Below are 19,563 nucleotides of genomic sequence, written 5' to 3' on the forward strand. Positions count from 1 at the left end.
ACCAGTTCTTCCTTGTGATAGTAGTTTTGTCATAACATTTGATGTCGATGCGGCAACACACAAAAAACACATGATTGGAAATGTGATGTGGCTGCATCAGCATGAGATCCACAAAAACATACCAGACGCCTTCTTAAAAATAAAAAAAACATAAACGACATCACACCATCAGATCTATCCTCATCCTTATCCTAGCCCTCGGATCTAGCCAAGAAAACCCATCACAAATTCTCTCTCTGGGAGTGGTCATTCGATGGTCCAGTGTCCTTGGTCAAAACTTTATTATGTACAGTATATGGGATGTTTGTACTTCTGGTGAATCTTTATGACATATCCCAAGCACTTTATTGAAACCTCTAAAAAAACTTGTATTTTGAAATGAAGGGAGTACAACGATACAAACTGAAGTAGTCATGAATTAATGCTTGCGGAATTAGTTGAGTCTTATCTGCAAGCATGCATTTTTATAAGGGAAAAAAAGGAAAAGGAAATGAGTCGAAGGGGGCGGAAAACCACACACACACACGTGGACGCATCTAGTCCGGGTGTGATGACCGAGTGACACACAGAACCAACACATATATTCAGCCAGGAGGAAGCGAGCAGAGGAGGCGGAGGAGGAAAGCTCCAAGGGCGGCCAGCCAGCCAGATACAACATACAGCACCGAGAAAGATTCTTCCCCCCTCCTCCTGCCATCCGCCGCCGGCCACCCAGCAATGGCGGCCACCCCCCTCGACTCCGCCTGGGAGGTACGCGCCTATCCTTCCGATCTCTGTCTCCCCTCCCCGCTATACGTGCCGATCTTGACGGATCTCCTCCTCTCCCTTCGGTCGCCGTCTCCGGCCTTGTCGTCGGGATCAACGAATGCAGTGGCTGATCACCAACTTCAGCGAGTTCCAGCTGGCCACCGTCGTCACCTTCGTCCTCCACGAGAGTGTCTTCTTCCTCTCCGGCTTCCCCTCCCTCCTCTTCGAGCGCTTCGGACTCTTCGCCAAGTACAAGATCCAGGTCTGTTCCTACTTATCTCGCACGCTTCTTGATTGATTTGATCCGTCCACTATATAGACGTGTCTAGGACCATCTTGCACGTCAAATGCGTGTGTATATCTTCGAAATTTCGCGACAACATGGTTGGAGAACAGTCAGGGAAGATAACCAAACCTTTTTTTGCAACCTATGTTTGGATGCTTTTCTTTTTCTCCTTTTGTAAAAAAAACTTTCCCTATCATGACAAGCAAGACCGACGAGTAAGACAGCCGAACCAGAAAGGGATGCGTCTGCTTTCTTTATATTGTGTGTACTGATATTATGAACCAAGCATGAGTAGGCAACACTCATTTTCGTTTGGCTCTCTTCGCTACAGTTTCAAGAAACTATTTCTGCCTCATGCTATTAGAGTTTAATAAAGTGATACATGGTGCCTTGCGTCCAAATGAAACTGCCCGGAGAAGGAAAATAAGGATGAGAAACACTGGTGACAGGGCTCAGCTAAACATGCATCGAAAGACTTATGGATTTTCACTGTAGATGCTGCACTAATACTTAAACCTTGTATTTCTTGATCAAGCTATAATAAATTCCTGCCCCGAGGTTATGATTTCAAAATATGAAAATTAAAGTTGCAAGCTGAAAAAATCCTTGGACTTTGGAATGCTTTAATTCTAAGCACTCTGGGAATCAATCCCTGCATCATCAGGACCAACAAATGCCCAAGTAATGAGATACAAGATGCAGGTCTGCTCTTAACTACGTCACACGCTTCTTGATTGATCCCTCCACTAGATAGACATATATAGGTCCATCTTCCATGTGAAATGCATGTGTACCACACATGGCGGGGAACTGTTAAAAGAGATAACGCGGGGATAGACAGGGAAGGTACCCAAACCTTCTTCTAAGCTGTTAATGGATGTTTTTCTCTTACATAACTTTCTCCATTATGGCAAGTAAGACAGCCCAAGCAAGGAAGAAATGTATCTGATTTATTTCGATATGATACTATATGAACCTAACAACACCAGGAACCAGCTGTTTTCATTTCACGTTCTTTGCTCCTATTTAAGAAACTATTTCTGTCGTTGAAGGAGATATTTCTGACTTTTGCTGTCAGAGATTAAAAAAAAAAATACACCTCACACCCAAATCAAAATGTCTTCTGAGGAAACAGAGAATAAGGATGGGATACATTTAGTCGGCTAGGCGTGTGTGTGGTCATCGAAAAGTCTTTTACATAACTTTCTCTATCAAGAAAGTGATGTATCTGTTATTTCAATTGTATGGTACTGAGGTGAACCAAACAACACTAGGCATCAGCTGTTTTCGTTTCACGTTATTTGCTCCTATTTAAGAAACTATTTCTGACTTTTAAAGAACTGTTTCTGGCTTTTGCTGTTAGAGATCCAAAGTAAAAAATTACACCTCACACCCAAATCGAAATGTCTTCCGAGGAGAAGGAAAATAAGGTTGGGATACATTTGGTCAGCTAGGTGTGTGTCTGTGGTTATTGAAAAGTATTCCACATAATGTTCTCTATCAAGGAAGTGATGTATCTAATTTATTTCAATTGTATGGTATTGAGGTGAACCAAACAACAGTAGACACCACCCATTTTCGTTCCATGTTGTGCGCTCCCATTTGAGAAACTATTTTTTAGTTTTCCTCTTAGAGATTCATATTCAGACATGTTGTATGATACTGACATGAACAATACAAGAGTAGGAAATACTCATTTTCGGTTGGTTTCAATGCTCCTGTTTAAGAAGCTATATCTGCCCTCTGCTATTAGAAGAAATTTATGGTGACATATCACACCTTGTGTCCAAATTAAGCCAGATGAGACAATGATAATGGGGATGACAAACACTTTGTCAGCGGTGGCGGAGCCAGGTTTGAAGTTTGTATGTAACTTCATTTGACATTCCAAATAGATCTAGATGGCCAAAATCTGTGTGATACAACTACCAAACATAAAATGCAATAAAACATAAAGTTATAAAAGTTGCTGGCATTGGCACCCGGCGACGGAAGATCCTAGTTGCAACATGTAACCATTTTTGTATGCATTTAGATGTCAGTTGGGTGCGTCCACCCTATTGCCTTCCGTACTGTTGTTATAATCGCGACTCAGCTCTAGCTCCTCTGTCCATCACTGTTGTTTGTCCCTCTCATTCCATCTTAGGGTGCTGGTGGGTGCTGGTGAGTTCAATATGTGGCTGCGTGGTGGCTGTGGGGTGCATTGTGTGGTGCGAGTCGAGATTTGGGCTGGCCAAAGACTTAGCAAGAACAGAAGATTGCAGCCTTTTTTGGTCTGGCACATACCGCGTAGACACAAGTGTAAATGAAGTTGGTGGTGGACATTTTTTGTGCACGCATAATGTATTGGCCCAGGCCTACGATGAATCAAGCAGGCCTCCCCTCCTTCCTTACGCGGATCACATACACCACTTCACCTTCATACCTGCAGATCAAAGCTTACGTTTGGCGTTCCATGGTAACATAGCTAAGGGTATGAGGAGGTGTGCTTCCCTAGTTAGCACCTGGAGACCTAGGACTGATACCCCTGCTTGCCCCTATGGTGGCACAGCCCATGGGCCACAGGGCTCAGCTAAACCTGCGTCTCTAGACATAAAGAAGTTTTCACTGTGCATGGGTCACATGGCACAGCCCATGGGTCACAGCCTCACAGGGCTCAGCTAAACCTGCGTCTATAGACATAAAGAAGTTTTCACTGCGCATGCAGGAGCGTTGCTTGAATATTGCATAATTTTACCATAATATAACTCCCTGCCCGAGGTTATATTTTAATGTACAGAAATAAAAATTCCAAGCTAACAAATCTTTGGAACATGAGTCCTTTAATGCTAAGCTTTTCCTGAGTCAAACACTGCATCTTTGTAACGCACCTGGGCTGTCTACAGGGTATAACGCCACTACACCTGGCTACCAACTGTGATCTATACTGGCCCCACGGCAGGGCGGAGCCAGCCCAGCGGGCCGCCCCGGCCCTCCATTGTACACTGCAGCAGATATCTACAGTAAACTGCTACACTATACCCTGCGTTTGGGCCTCGTGCCCTGGGTACCTGGAGCCTGGATCCGCCCCTGCCCCACGGACCAACACTAGTATTTCCTACACACTTTGTCCTCGCATAACTTTGAGGATCCTTGCGGATGGGCTTCCGGAAAAGAAGGAATTCTTGTTGATATGAGTAGTCTATCAGTCCTATTAACCTGGATGTTATAATCTTTATCAGCAGTTTATGAAAACAAATGCCTTAGACTATACTTGAAGATGCATAATAGTTCAAATCCTGTTTTACTCACCATAGTAGCAAATCATTTAAAAGCATACATTGCTTGCGTAATTACGCTAGAGCTATGTTAAGCTACTAGGTATCTCTACCAATTAAAGGGAAGTTTGTTGGTTTGGCTTCCATGCCTCCCATCGTTTTGTTTTCCAAACCACATGATAACCCCCATTATTTTTTCCAAACCGCCCCACCTCCTTGTTTCTGGGGAAAGAAATTGCTTGCAAAGCATTCAACATTATTTTTCCAAACCACGCGATAACCCCCATTAATTTATTTCCAAACCGCCCCCACTGCCTCGTTTCTGGGAAAGAAATGCCTTCCAAAGCAATCAACGGATTTTTTTTTCAAACCACGTGATAACCCCCATGAATTTATTTCCAAACCGACCCCACCTCCTTGTTTCTAGGGAAAGAAATCTCTTGCAAAGGAATCAACATAAATCAAATAAATCACCAATAGCAAGAAATCTCTTGCAAGCAAACAACGAAATCAATTCACGTAGTTGTATGTACACAATCTCAGTCACATCATATCTTTCCTTACCTTTGCAGATGGATTCCCTCCCAACAACATATCTCAATCTCAACCTAATCAAAATTTTCTTACATCGAACCACTAGAATAAAGTTGCCCCCATTGCAACACATGGGTATTTAGCTAGTCATACTAATTGCATTATTGGTAAATAGGAAAATGACGCTGATTTTGAATATAACAATTGTCCTTCTGCAAATTTGGACAATCCTTACTGTATCTTTTTTGTGCTAGCCAAACTGGAGGACATACTGTGTGACTAGTTTTACAGCTAATTCTTCTCGCTGAGAACATTAGTTTTGTAATATAATATTCTGAATGGAGGTATGTTGTGTTGTGCTCTATATAACACAATCTACATTTTGATTGGACTAAATTTACCCTAATAAACTAAATTGACATCATTCAGGGAAACTCAGCCTCTGTTTGTTTCGAGCTGTAAGGAAATGTTTGTAGTCGGTGCCTTGTTCTTTTCTCTTAAAAAAGTAAAGAGTTTTCTGTAAGAGAGCCTGTTATGCTTTTGTTTGGTTTTAGTAATGGAAACAACATATCATCCTGGCTCTTAAGAAGCATGCATGTGATTGGGCTTGTCCCAGTTTGTGTGGGCTAAATCTTTTACCGATGTCCGCATCAAATTTACTTCCCTCTGAGGAATCTATCTTGGAATGCATGTTACTAATTTTGTTCCCTGTTTCTGCTTTCCAGTGTGAACTAGTTTAATTCATATTTTTTTGTTTTTCTGTGATGAAGTATTTCATTCATTGGAGCTATTTAATTCAGTGAACATTTGTATGTACCTTGCTTATGTAACTGGTTTCCTGAACAAGAAGTATGCGCATGTTTGCAGAAGAAGAGCAACGCTCCTGCTTACCAGAACAGATGTGTCATGCGGCTCATTCTCTACCATGTCTGTGTGAATTTGCCAGTCATGATTTTCTCCTATCCTGCCTTTAAGTTCATGGGGCTGAGGAGCTCTCTTCCTCTGCCACACTGGTATTAAATTCTATTTCCTTCTTAAGTCCAACACTTTTGCTTCATTAGACCCCCCCCCCTTTCCACAAAACGTAGAAGGAGAAATGTATACCCACCTCATATTGTATATTACAGGCCGTCGTACGTACCTCGCATTGTACCCACCTCGTATTATATACGTACGACGGCCTGTAGTGTACAATATGAGGTGGGTATACATTCCCCCTTCTACGTTTTGTGAGGGGGGGTTACTGCAGCATACCTCAAAAAAGTATAATTTGAGAATGTACATATGAAAGCGGCAGGATAACCAAAGGCTCAAGTGGAACTGGAAATTGTTTAACTTGCTAATGCTACCTTATGCAGGACGGTAATTGTATCTCAAGTTCTTTTTTATTTTATACTCGAAGATTTCATATTCTATTGGGGGCACAGGGCTCTGCATACCAAATGGCTATACAAGCATGTCCACAGTGTCCACCATGAGTAAGTGATGTATCTTTATTAACCCGTATTTGGTATTACCACATTAGTTCGTTACCATTCTAATATTTAAGACGACAAAATGGGAGCAGATATGCTACACCATTCGGCCTAACTTCGGAATATGCACACCCTGCTGAAATATTGTTCCTGGGATTTGCCACGGTTGTTGGCCCTGCTCTGACTGGCCCTCACTTGTTCACCCTATGGCTGTGGATGGTTTTGAGGGTGTTAGAGACGGTGGAAGCTCACAGTGGATATCACTTCCCTTGGAGCCCATCAAACTTCCTGCCACTGTATGGAGGGTAAGTAAACTAGAATTTGCAAACATGATGAGTTGTGAATATTTGATAGGTTGTATTTTTCCATTTGATAGGTTGCCTTTAACTGAGTTGTGAATATTTTCTCATGAGCAGCTCTGACTTCCATGACTACCATCATCGTGTGCTCTACACCAAGTCAGGGAACTACGCCTCTACTTTTGTTTACATGGACTGGTGAGTATACTTGTGTTGAATATGCGTGGTAAGCTCTCTCCCTTTTATATGACATGCATCCTTTTAATCTTATTGTTGCGTTAGGTTGTTTGGCACAGATAAGGGTTATCGCAAGACAAAAGCCATGGAAGGGGAAGAAGGGAAGCATTTGTAAATTGTGGAAGCTACTCTCTTTTCTGAGTCAACTCATCAGAACTAGTTTTCGATCTCCTGTATTGGTGATAACATTGTCTTCATGGGAGGAGAGACGACGAGGGATTGATCCTAGGCACGGGCCATCAATCGTACATGTGGTTGAGTCTCTGTTTTCCCACATTTGCTAGCATGATGAGATCATGTCTTGTGTAGGCCAACTTATTATATAATTTGTGATGAATTAAATTTGTTGTGTGCTGTTGGGGTTTGTTTTGGACTATTTGATCCCATGGCAGAAGTAACTATTTGAAGCAGCAATAACTTGCCAGATTAGTTGTTTTGCAAGTCAAGTAAATAACCGAGGTGAGATTTATCTGTACTTTATTTGTTTTGCAACAATTTCGCTTGCAAACTTTTCATTGGGAGCATGTTGCAAGTGATTACTGTCAATCTGAATCATCTTAATAATCAAGCAAAACTTAGCTTGTAGCCTTGGATGCAGCTTCTCACGATTACAATTTACAAGTACTCCCTCTGTATCATCATAATATTTGTTGTTGAGGAGAAGTCATAGCTTGGCTGCTATTGTGCGTCCGCCATCGACGCATATGACCTGGCCCGTGATGTACCCTGCGCCGGGCATGCAGAGGAAGGCGACGACGGCGGCGACTTCGTGGGGCTTGCCGAAGCGGCGCATGGGCACCCGTGCCGTCTCCATGTCGGCGAGCCTCCGCGCCATGGTTGGGTCGGTGGCGAGCGTGGTGGTGGAGATATCGGTGTCGACGCCACCCGGCGCGACGCAGTTAACGCGGATGCCGTGCGTCGCCCACTCGGTGGCCAGGCTCCTGGCGAGCTGGTGCATGGCCCCCTTGGTGAGTGAATAAACCGAGAGCGCCGGGTAGGCGATGTAGCCGGTGACGGAGGAGATGAGCAGCACGGAGGAGGCCCTGGCTTGCCGGAGCAGCGGGTGCGCGAGCTGCGAGAGGTGGAAGCAGGGGTCGAGGTTGGTGGCCATGAGACGGGTATACTCCTCCGGCGTGGTGTCCGCGGCCGCCTTGTACAGGGACTGCCCGGCGTTGTTGACAAGGATGTGGAGCTTGCCGTGGAAGAGGTCGCGGACCGTGCCGACGAGGGTCTCCCTGTCGCCGCGCACGGAGACGTCGCAGACGGAGGTGGTGACCAGCTGGTGGAGGCCCTTGCTCTGCCATCGCCGCCGGCATTTGTCCAGGCCGGCGGCGTTGCGTGCGCAGGTGTGCACCTTGGCGCCCAGCCCGGCCAGCTCCTCCACGATGGCAAGCCTAAGTCAATCCATTGATCAATGCGTGCACCAACTAATTAATCGACTGTGCAAAGCCAGGAAATGAAGCATAACTGAATGAATATACCCGATCCCCTTGGTTCCTCCGGTGACGAGCGCCGTCATGCCGGCGAGGCTCCACCGGCGACTCATCGTCTCCTGTGAAGAATCCCATGTGACACCTGCCATCGGTAGATATATCAGCTATAGCCACTGCTCGACGATGCATCACTAGCCAGTTATATATGTTTGCGTGATGGATCGATCGCCCCAATGACCCTGCATCCCATTCCTCTTGTTTCACATCATGCTTAGTTGCCACACTTTGGTATTGGAATCCCCTCCAAGTTCCCACACTTCCAAGGAAGATAGATATTTTCGATGCATATGCTCCCAGCCTACTGCTCGCTTGTTTTTCGATGCATATGCTCTCAGCCTCATGCTTTTTGTTCACTGCTTTTGGCAAATGTTCATATATTTTTTTAGAAAAGGAGGTTCAACCTCCGGGCTCTGCATCAATCGATGCATACATCCATTTTTATTAATTATTCCATCAAGGTCTGACAAAAATATACATCACACCACCCGAAGCCACCATTCACACCTACAGACTCGATAATGTGGAGTGCTCTCACTCCCCATATCTAAAACCGGTGTTGTCGCCAATCCATCCACATAACGTATCGGGACCAACAGTCGGTGCAGCAGACTTAAAACACACACCACATGCACACGCTAGAAGCCGTCATCATCATCGGTCCACTGACCCATCTTCAAGAAAGAGATCCGTATCATCTTTGCGAGTTCGAACATCCGTCGACGCCACCACGGCGCCAAACAGCGCCACCGTCCTGTGCTCATCCGTCCAGATGCGAAGATTGTTGAAGAACTGTCGTGCGTAGCCCCTGCCAACCAGGCATGACTCAGCGTAGCACCTGTCGGCCAGTCATGACTTGACAGATCCACCAAATCTCCGGGTAAGATGATGCCACTCCATCTCCAGCCTCTGTCATCCAGCACTGCTCCACAAACGATGCTCCCAAGAGAGAAACGACACCGCAGTACCGCCATCGTCTGATCTGTAAGGCCAAATGTTAGGATTTTCCCCGAAGGAGTGCCCACCACCAGCAACCGTCAAGGACCCACACAGTGCCCACCACCACTCAGCCCTCAAGGCGGCGCCTTCAGGAAGGTCACGGCGTCAAGGACGCCGTCGCCGCCCACCGGAGTTAGGGTTTTCACCCGAGAGGCAGTGAGGTAGGAACTGGAGAAGCAGACGTAGACCGACGTCTCCAAGAAGAACAACGGCGCCCTTGAGAGTCGTCGGCGGCGCGGCCGGCCAGGACCGACCAAGGGGTTTCCCCCAATCTGAATCTCCTCCACCAGCTTCTTCCGCGGCCACGCCGACACCGCCAGGAACCCGCAGGAGAGAAGCACACCAATCAGGGGCCAGAGGACAGTGACCAGATCAGCCACCGCCAGCCGCCAGAACGGCCAATGACTCCACGAGCCGTGACCCCTGCAGCGACCCACGACGACCGCCACCACCCCTCGCGTTGCCCGCAAATCCTGATCCTGGTAGGCAGCCGACCAGCCGCAACCCCAGCCCGAACCACCACGACCCCAGGCCGGAGAAGACGCTGCAGGAGGCCTCCAGGACGCGCATTAGCGGAGCCGAGCCTCCCACCACCGTCCGCGCCGTCCGCGCTAGCCGTCTCCCGCGGATCCTAGATCGGATCAGGACCGAACGGGCCCGACGACCGCAGCCGCGCGCACCGCGATGGTGCGCCCACCAGCGCGACGAGGCGCCATGCCGCACGCCGGAGACCGCCTCCGCCGCGAGCAAGGACGCTGCCCCGGAACCGGACGCCGAACAACCGTCACCCGCATGCGAGATCCCCTCCTCCTGCGCGATCAACAGTCAGAGAGCACCCCGCTACCGCCGGCTCCGCGCAGGCTTTGCCTGCCGGAGGCCACTGGCGACGGCGAGGAGGAGAAGGACTGGTGAGGGGAGTCCAGCTGCGGGGGGGGACGGGGTCGCCGCCCGTGTCGCCCCGGGGAGGGAGTGACACGGGGGCCTCTTTCCTGTTTTAAGATGCGATCTCTGCTTGTTGATATATAAGTCCGTGGCCACGGCGGGAGCATACAGGAACAGTGATCGATCGCGTCTCAAAAATTTGCATGCACATCTATGATCCTCATACCCAGTATTCTATATTCATACTACACACACATCGTTAACTATTGTACATAGGTCAAACAACGGACATAACAACCGGGAGAAACGGACACCTAAATCCATTTTGCACCAACCAAAAAACCGCCATAGTTCATCACCGAATATGTTGTAAAAGACAGGAATAGAGGAGGAGCATCTTCACCACTTCCTCGCCAGGCCTTTGCCCTTCCGGTCGCCGATGCAAATATAGGCGTCTGCCGTAGGTGGTGGAACGTTGAGTCGTCGGAGGTGGGGCTGTGGTCGTCGTCATCGTTGGACGAGGAGTCAGAGAGGACGATGAACCCCTTTAGCTACTGAGGAATAGTCCCTCAAAACAGTTTCGAAAACGGAGTTCCGAGCAAAGCGATCAAAAATCTTAGGTTTGTGAGCAAGAGAGAGAGAGAGAGAGAGAGGGAGGTGGATCTCTTGGCCCTAAACACTCCCAACAAGTCCCTTTGGACTCCGGCTCGAAGAACCCCTCCTAAAGAAGTTCATTTTCCTATGGAAAAAAATTCTAAACTTTTTGGACCACAAAATTATGTAAATAAAACTTTGTAACATTGATAGTGACTACTCTTATAGATGCTTATATGCCACATCAAGCATTCATACTACTTGAAACTCAAACAATTCAACATGAAAGCTCATTTTCAATAGCACCAAGTGCAACAAAATATGCAAAATATAAACCACTAAAGCAAAAGTTAATTGGAGCAATGAGTGAGTCACATACCAAGGAATAGTCCTTCAAAACAGTTGCGGAAACAGAGTTTCGAGCAGAGCGATAAAAAATCTAAAGAAAAACTAATTGAAGCAATGAGAGAGTCACATACCAAGGAATAGTCCTTCAAAACAGTTTCGGAAACAGAGTTCCGAGCAGAGCTATAAAAAATCTTAGGTTTTTGATATATATATATATATATATATATATATATATATATATATATATATATATATATATATATATGGGTATTCAATACCTTAGAAAACGGAAAATGATGGTGAATTTTAACCGTCATACACATAATAATGCTCATGTATTTATACTAACAGTCACTAGATTTAAACCAGTCTATAAAAGTATGCGCACATGGTTGATGTAACGTGCATCTTCTTTTGGAAATGAATGATTTGACAATGAGAAAATGACATCTCACAGTTTTGGCAACAAATCAATTGTCATGGAGGGCCTAGTGCATGCATAAAAAGTTTGGAAAGTGATCTAATTAATGTGTATAGAAAAAAAATCCCTACCATTCTTGATCAAGGTGCCCAGGCACCTAGGTGTCCCAAACATTTATGGTCGGGCACCTTGTCTAAAAACCGTTGGATTGCAATGAGATGTTTGGATATGAAACAATGCTAGAATTAATTGGTGACCTTTTTAATTGGAAAGAATAATCACTGATTATTGCTTATTATAGACACACTATCTATAGTTTGAAGGTTCACCGTTGTCTAACAACATGATTTTCATCACAGGGTTGCCGTACCACTCTGGTGCGGATCGTACCCTTGTGGACCTTCGTGATTCAGTAGCAACTTGATCCGAAGCTTCATGATCATCATCATTAATTTCCTCTCCAGTTGGCGTAGGCACCATAGGAACAATTTCCCGTGCTGCGCTACTCTCCGGTTCGAGAGGGTTTGTAATTACCTCATCAAGTTCTACTTTCCTCCCACTTACTTCTTTTGGGAGAAACTCTTTCTCTAGAAAGGATCCGTTCTTGGCAACAAAGGTTTTATCTTCGGATATAAGATAGAAGATATACCCAATAGTTTCCTTAGGGTATCCTATGAATACGTATTTCTCCGCTTTGGGTTCGAGCTTTTCTGGTTGAAGTTTCTTCACATAAGCATCGCAGCCCCAAACTTTTAGAAACGGCAGCTTAGGTTTCTTGCCAAACCATAGTTCATACGGTGTCGTCTCAACAGATTTAGACGGTGCCCTATTTAAAGTGAATGCTACAGTTTCCAATGCGTATCCCCAAAATGATAGCGGTAAGTCGGTAAGAGACATCATAGATCGTACCATATCCAATAAAGTGCGATCACGACGTTCAGACACTCCCTTACGTTGCAGTGTGCCAAGCGACGTCAGTTGTGAAACAATTCCACACTTCCTTAGGTGTGTGCCAAACTCGTGACTCAAATATTCTCCTCCATGATCAGATCGTAGACACTTTATTTTTCTGTCACGTTGATTCTCAACCTCACTCTAAAATTCCTTGAACTTTTCAAACATCTCAGATTTGTGCTTCATCAAGTAGATATACCCATACCTACTCAAATCATCGGTGAGAGTGAGAACATAACGATAGCCACCGCGAGCTTCAACGATCATTGGACCACACACATCAGTATGTATTGTTTCCAATAAGTCGGTTGCTCTCTCCATTATTCCTGAGAATGCAGTCTTAGTCATCTTGCCCATGAGGCACGGTTCGCATGTGTCAAATGATTCAAAGTCAAGAGACTCTAATAGTCCATCAGTATGGAGATTCTTCATATGCTTAGCACTGATATGACCAAGACGGCAATGCCACAAGTATGTGGGACTATCAGTATCAACTTTACATCTTTTGGTACTCACACTATGAATATGTGTAACATCGTGATCGAGATTCATCAAGAATAAACCATTCACCAGCGGAGCATGTCCATAAAACATATCACTCATATAAATAGAACAACCATTATTCTCTGACTTAAATGAGTAGCCGTCTCACATTAAGCAAGACCCTGATACAATATTCATGCTCAAAGCTGGTACTAAATAACAATTATTAAGGTTTAAAACTAATCCCGACGGTAGATGTAGAGGCAGCGTGCCGACGACGATCACATCGACCTTGGATCCATTCCCGACGCGCATCGTCACCTCGTCCTTGGCTAGTCTCCTCTTATTCCGTAGTTCCTGCTTTGAGTTGCAAATGTGAGAAACAACACCGGTATCAAATACCCAGGAGCTACTACGAGCGCTGGTAAGGTACACATCAATAACATGTATATCATATATACCTTTAACGTTGCGGGCCTTCTTGTCCGCTAAGTACTTGGGGCAGTTCCGCTTCCAGTGACCTTTTCGCTTGCAGTAGAAGCACTTAGTCTCAGGCTTGGGTCCATTCTTTTTCTTCTTCCCGATATCTGGCTTACCGGGCACGGCAATGACTTTGCTGTCTTTCTTGAAGTTCATCTTACCCTTGCCCTTCTTGAAACTGGTGGTCTTGTTGACCATCAACACTTGATGCTCTTTCTTGATTTCTACTTCTACAGATTTCAGCATCGAGTACAAATCGGGAATGGTCTTCTCCATCCCTTGCATGTTGTAGTTCAGCACAAAACCCTTGTAGCTTGGTGGGTGAGACTAGAGGATTCTGTCAATTACAGCGTCATCCAGAAGTACGACTCCAAGCGAAGTCAGACGACCGTGTAACCCAGACATTCTGAGTATATGCTCACTAACAGAACTGTTCTCCTCCATCTTACATCTAAAGAACTTGTCGGAGACTTCATATCTCTCGACACGGGCATGAGCTTGAAAAACTAGTTTCAGCTCCTGGAACATCTCATATGCTCCGTGTTGCTCAAAATGCCTTTGGAGCCCCGTTTCCAAACTGTATAACATGCCACACCTAACCAGAGAGTAGTCATCACTCCGCGTCTGCCAGACGTTCTGAATGTCCTGGGCCGCTGCGGGAGCAGGAGGGTCACCTAGCGGCACATTAAGGACATAAGCCTTTTTAGCTGCTTTGAGGATGAGCTTCAAGTTGCGGACCCAGTCAGCATAGTTGCTACCATCATCTTTCAGCTTGTTTTTCTCTAGGAATGCGTTGAAATTGAGGTTGACAGGTGCGTTGGCCATTGGATCTACAATATTTGTAAAGAAAACTTTTAGACTAAGTTCATGACAATTAAGTTCATTTAATCAAATTAAGTATGAACTCCCACTTAAATCGACATCCCTCTAGTCATCTAAGTGATACATGATCCATGTTGACTAACCCGTGTCCGATCATCACGTGAGACGGACTAGTCGTCATGGTGAGCAACTTCATGCTGATCGTATTCAACCATACGACTCATGTTCGACCTTTTGGTCTCTTGTATTCGAGGTCATGTCTGTACATGCTAAGATCGTCGAGTCAACCTAAGTGTTTCATGTGTGTAAATCTGGCTTACACCCGTTGTATGCGAACGTTAGAATCTATCACACTCGATCATCACGTGGTGCTTTGAGACAACGATCCTTCGCAACGGTGCACACTTAGGGGAATACGTTCTCGAAATTTTTATGAGCGATCATCTTATTATGCTACCGTCGTCCTAAGCAATAAGATGAAAAACATGATAAACATTACATGCAATCATATAGTGACATGATATGGCCATTATCATCTTTGCTCTTTCGATCTCCATCTTCGGGCATCGCATGATTATTATTGTCACTGGCGTGACACCATGATATCCATCATCATGATCTCCATCATCGTGTCTCCGTGAAGTCGTCACGCCAACTACTACTACTACTACTACTACTACTACTACTACTACTACTACTACTACTACTACTACTACTACTACTACTACTACTACTACTACTATAGCTAACCGTTAGCAATGAAGCAAAAGTAGTAAACACATGGCGTTGCATCTCATATAATAAATTAAGACAACTCCTATGGCTCCTGCTGGTTGTCATACTCAACGACATGCAAGTCGTGAATCCTATTACAATAACTTGATCATCTCATACATCACACATGTGACATCACAACTTTGGCCATATCACATCACATGTCAAACCCTGAAAAAACAAGTTAGACATCCTCTAATTGTTGTTGCAAGTTTTACGTGGCTTATTTGGGTTTCTAGCAAGAACGCCTTCTTACCTACGTGACAGCCACAACGATGATATGCCAAAGCTATTTACCCTTCATAAGGACCCTTTTCATCAAATCCAATCCGACTAGAGTGGGAGAGACACACACCTGCTAGCCACCTTTATGCACGGTGTGCACGTCGACCGGTAGAACTTGTCTCACATAAGCGTACGTGTAAGGTCGGTCTGGGCCGCTTCATCCCACAATACCGTCGGAAAAGAATAAGACTAGTAGCGGCAAGAAATCGACAAATTAGCGCCCACAACCTTTTGTGTTCTACTCGTGCATGGAATCTACGCATAGAAAACCTGGCTCGGACGCCACTGTTGGGAAACGTAGCATAAATTCAAAATTTTCCTACGCCATATTCAGATCTTCCTATGGAGAGACCAGCAACGAGAGAGGGGAGAATGCATCTTCATACCTTTGAAGATATCTAAGCGGAAGCGTTGCTAGAACGCGATTGATGGAGTCGTACTCGCGACGATTTAGATCGTGATGTGATTCCGATCTAGTGCCGAACCACGGCACCTCTGCGTTCAACACACGTGCAGCCCGGTGACGTCTCCTGCACCTTGATCCAGCAAGGAGGAGGGAGAGGTTGGGGAAGATCTCCGACAGCACGACGCCGTGGTGTCGATGGAGAGACGAGGTCTCCCGACAGGGCTTCGCCAAGCACCGTGGGAGAGGAGGAAGAAGAGGTACAGGGCTGCGCTGAGGGAGAGATCAACTTGTGTCTTCAACAACTCCAAACCCCTCTCTATTTATAGAGGAGAGGGGAGGGGTGCGCCACCTCTAGGGTTCCCACCCTAGGGGCGGCGGCAGCCCAGATGGGAGAGGTTGGCGGCGACCAGGGCATGAGAGGGGATGGCGCGCCTAGGGTTCCCCCCTTTTCCTCTCTAATGCGCTATGGGCAGGGAGTGGGGGGCGCACTAGCCCACCCAGGGACTGGTTCCCTCCCACACTTGGCCCATATAGCCTTCCGGGGCTTGTGTTCCCTTCCTGTGGGCCTCCGGAACCCTTCTGGTGGTCCCGACACTTTGCTGGTGGTGCCCGAAACATTTCCGGCGTCCAAACCCATCCATCCTATATATAAATTTTTACATCCGGGCCATTCCGGACCTCCTCGTGACGTCCAGGATGTCATCTGGGATCCGAAGAACCTTCGGTAACCTCGTATATCAATTCCCTATAACCTAACAGGTTCGGGAGGCATGCAGACATGACCGAGACACTCTCCGACCAATAACCATCAGCAGGATCGGGATACCCATGGTGGCACCCACATGTTCCACGATGATCTCATCGGATGAACCACGATGTCAAGGATTCAATCAATCCCGTATGCAATTCCCTTTGTCTGTCGGTATAGAACTTGCCCGAGATTCGATCGTCGGTATACCCATACCTTGTTCAATCTCGTTACCGGTAAGTCTCTTTACTTGTTTCGTATCACATCATCCCGTGACTAACTCCTTAGTCACACTGAGCTCATTATAACGATGTTCTACCGAGTGGGCCCAGAGATACCTCTCCGTCACACGGAGTGAAAAATCCCGATCTTGATTCGTACCAACCCAACAGACACTTTCGGAGGTACCCGTAGTGCACCTTTATAATCACCTAGTTACGTTGTGACGGTTGATACACCCAAAGCACTCCTACGGTATCCGGGAGTTGCACAATCTCACGGTCGAAGGAAAAGATACTTGACACTAGAAAAGCTTTAGCATACGAGCAACACGATCTATTGCTATGCTTAGGATTGGGTCTTGTCCATCACATCATTCTCCCAATGATGCGATCCCGTTATCAATGACATCTAATGTCCATGAACAGGAAATCATGATCATCTATCGATCAACGAGCTAGCTAACTAGAGGCTTGCTAGGGACACATTGTGATCTATTTATTCACACATGTATTACTGTTTCCTTTTAATACAATTATAGCATGAACAATAGACGATTATCATGAACAAGGAAATATGATAATAACCATTTTATTATTGCCTCTAGGGCATATTTCCAACACTACTATCTCTACCTCAACTAGTGATACCACAACTCCAAGGGTTCCCATCATTTTGGTGTGGATCCCCAGGAGGAAGAACTAGGAAGTTCTTGAGGGGTGACTCCGCCAATGAAATTCACTCTTATTCATTTTGGAGTGGATCCCCAAGAGTACCCATCGTAGTGTGAAAGGAATCCTTGAATTTGGAAGTAAAGAGGCTTCCACGATATGAATAAATGAGCATAGGAACACCATGCATAAAGACTATCCTTGACGTGTACAACTCTGCGAGCTGAGCTGCTGAGATAGATCCTTTGACAGGCAGGAAATGAGCAACTTTGGTCAACTTGTCGATGACGATGAAGACTGCATTGTTGCCTCTCTTCGACTTCGGAAACCCAGTGACAAAATCCATCTCCACATGATCGAATTTACACTCGGGTATGGGCAAGGGATGAAGCAGGCCTGCTGGACATTGATGTTCCACATTCACTCTGCGGTGTACATCACACTCGTTCATGAACTGAGCAATTTCATGTTTCATTCGAGTCCACCAGAAGGTCTGTTTCAGATCTTGACACATCTTCGAGCTACCTGGATGTATCGAGAGGAGGGAATTATGGGCTTCATCCATGATAACTTTCCTGAGCTCTCTTTCAGAACAAAAAGGCGGTCCTCTAAGAACAAGGTATCTCTATCATCAACACAGAAGCACTTATATTTTGGAATGCTCTTTGCCAAGCCAATCTTCACTTTCTTCACCATAACATCAAGAAGTTGAGCTTGGCGGACTTGGTCTTCCAAGGTAGGAGAAATGTGGAGATTAACAAGAAATCCCTCAGGTACGATATGAAGGTTGATCTTTCTGAAAGATTCACAAAGACCAGGCTGGAGAGGCTTCCAAATGAGACTATTGGAGTAAGCCTTTCTGCTCAAAGCATCTGCAATAACATTTGCTTTGCCTGGAGTATAGTCAATGCTTGGATTATAATCTTGGATCATCTCCACCCAACGAGTTTGACGAAGATTGATATTAGGTTGAGTGAAGATGTATTTGAGACTTGTGATTGGTGTAGACTTCAACCTGTCTTCCCAACAAGAGGTGTCTCCAAGTCATCAAAACATGGACCACTGCCGCCAACTCAAGATCATGAGTGGGATAGTTTTTCTCACTTGGCTTCAACTGCCTCGAGGCATAGGCTACCACTTTCTTCTCTTGCATAAGAACTGCACCAAGACCTTGGAGAGAGGCATCAGAGAACACTTGGAAAGGCTTGGAGTCATCAGGAGGAGTCAAGACTGGAGTTGAGGTGAGCTTCTCCTTGAGCGTATTAAATGCCAAATCGCACTATGGAGTCTAGACATATTTCACACTCTTCTGAAGAAGGTTGGACAGAGGCTTAGCAATCTTGGAGAAGTTCTCAACAAACCTTGTGCAATATATTGCAAGCCCAAGAAAGCTTCGAAGCTGCTTCACATTCCGAGGAGGCTCCCACTGAACAATGGCCTGGACCTTTGCATGATCCACCTTGATGCTCTTGGAAGAGATGATGTGTCCAAGGTACACCACTTCGTTGAGACAAAATTCTCATTTTGAAAACTTCGCATAGAACTTATGCACTCCTAGCTTATCAAGAACAAGTTGGAGATGTTCCTCATGCTCTTCCTCAGTTTCAGAAAAGATCAGAATGCCTTCTAGATACACCAAGACAAATTCATTCTTGAAGGGGGAGAAGATATAATTTATCATCCGAGAGAAGGTTGGAGGAGCGTTGGTGAGACCAAAAGACATCACTGTGTACTCATAATAGCCAAAGCTTGTCCTGAAAGCAGTCTTGGGAATATCTTCTTCGCAAATGAGGATATGATGATAGCCAATCCGAAGATCAAGCTTAGAGAAAATCTTGGCTCCTTTCAGTTGCTTGAACAATTCATTGATGTTGGGAAGTAGATACTTGTTCCTGATTGTCTTCTTATTCAATGTACGGTAATCGACATAGAGTCGGTCCGTGCCATCCTTCTTCTTGACAAACAACACGCCACAACCCCAAGGATAAGAACTTGGTATGATCAGACCGAGACGTTCTTGCTCATCAAGCTGCTTCTTCAACTCTTTTAGCTCTTCAGGACCAAGTTTATACAGAAGTCTGTAGACCGGTTCAGTTCCATGCTCGAGTTCAATGACGAAATCTATTGGCCGGTTCGGAGCATTCCTAGCAAT

At 45.6% G+C, this 19,563-nt stretch overlaps 2 protein-coding genes across 2 annotated transcripts; one reads left to right on the forward strand and one right to left on the reverse strand.

The window, feature by feature from the left end:
- Positions 1–592: 592 nt before the first annotated feature.
- Positions 593–7,310, forward strand: LOC123448236 (very-long-chain aldehyde decarbonylase GL1-11). Its single transcript, XM_045125066.1, has 7 exons — positions 593–750; positions 872–1,009; positions 5,692–5,837; positions 6,183–6,302; positions 6,392–6,604; positions 6,716–6,796; positions 6,881–7,310. Exons 1-7 carry the CDS (start codon positions 718–720, stop codon positions 6,948–6,950), a joined length of 801 nt encoding a protein of 266 aa, XP_044981001.1. The 5' UTR covers positions 593–717; the 3' UTR covers positions 6,951–7,310.
- Positions 7,311–7,396: 86 nt separating this feature from the next.
- Positions 7,397–8,609, reverse strand: LOC123448235 (tropinone reductase homolog At2g29290-like). The gene is made up of 2 exons (XM_045125065.1): positions 8,317–8,609; positions 7,397–8,229 (listed from the first exon to the last, which is right to left on the reverse strand). Exons 1-2 carry the CDS (start codon positions 8,415–8,417, stop codon positions 7,500–7,502), a joined length of 831 nt encoding a protein of 276 aa, XP_044981000.1. The 5' UTR covers positions 8,418–8,609; the 3' UTR covers positions 7,397–7,499.
- Positions 8,610–19,563: the final 10,954 nt, after the last annotated feature.

This window comes from Hordeum vulgare, chromosome 4H (genome assembly GCF_904849725.1).
Source record: "Hordeum vulgare subsp. vulgare chromosome 4H, MorexV3_pseudomolecules_assembly, whole genome shotgun sequence".
In the NCBI taxonomy this organism is placed as follows: Eukaryota; Viridiplantae; Streptophyta; class Magnoliopsida; order Poales; family Poaceae; genus Hordeum; species Hordeum vulgare.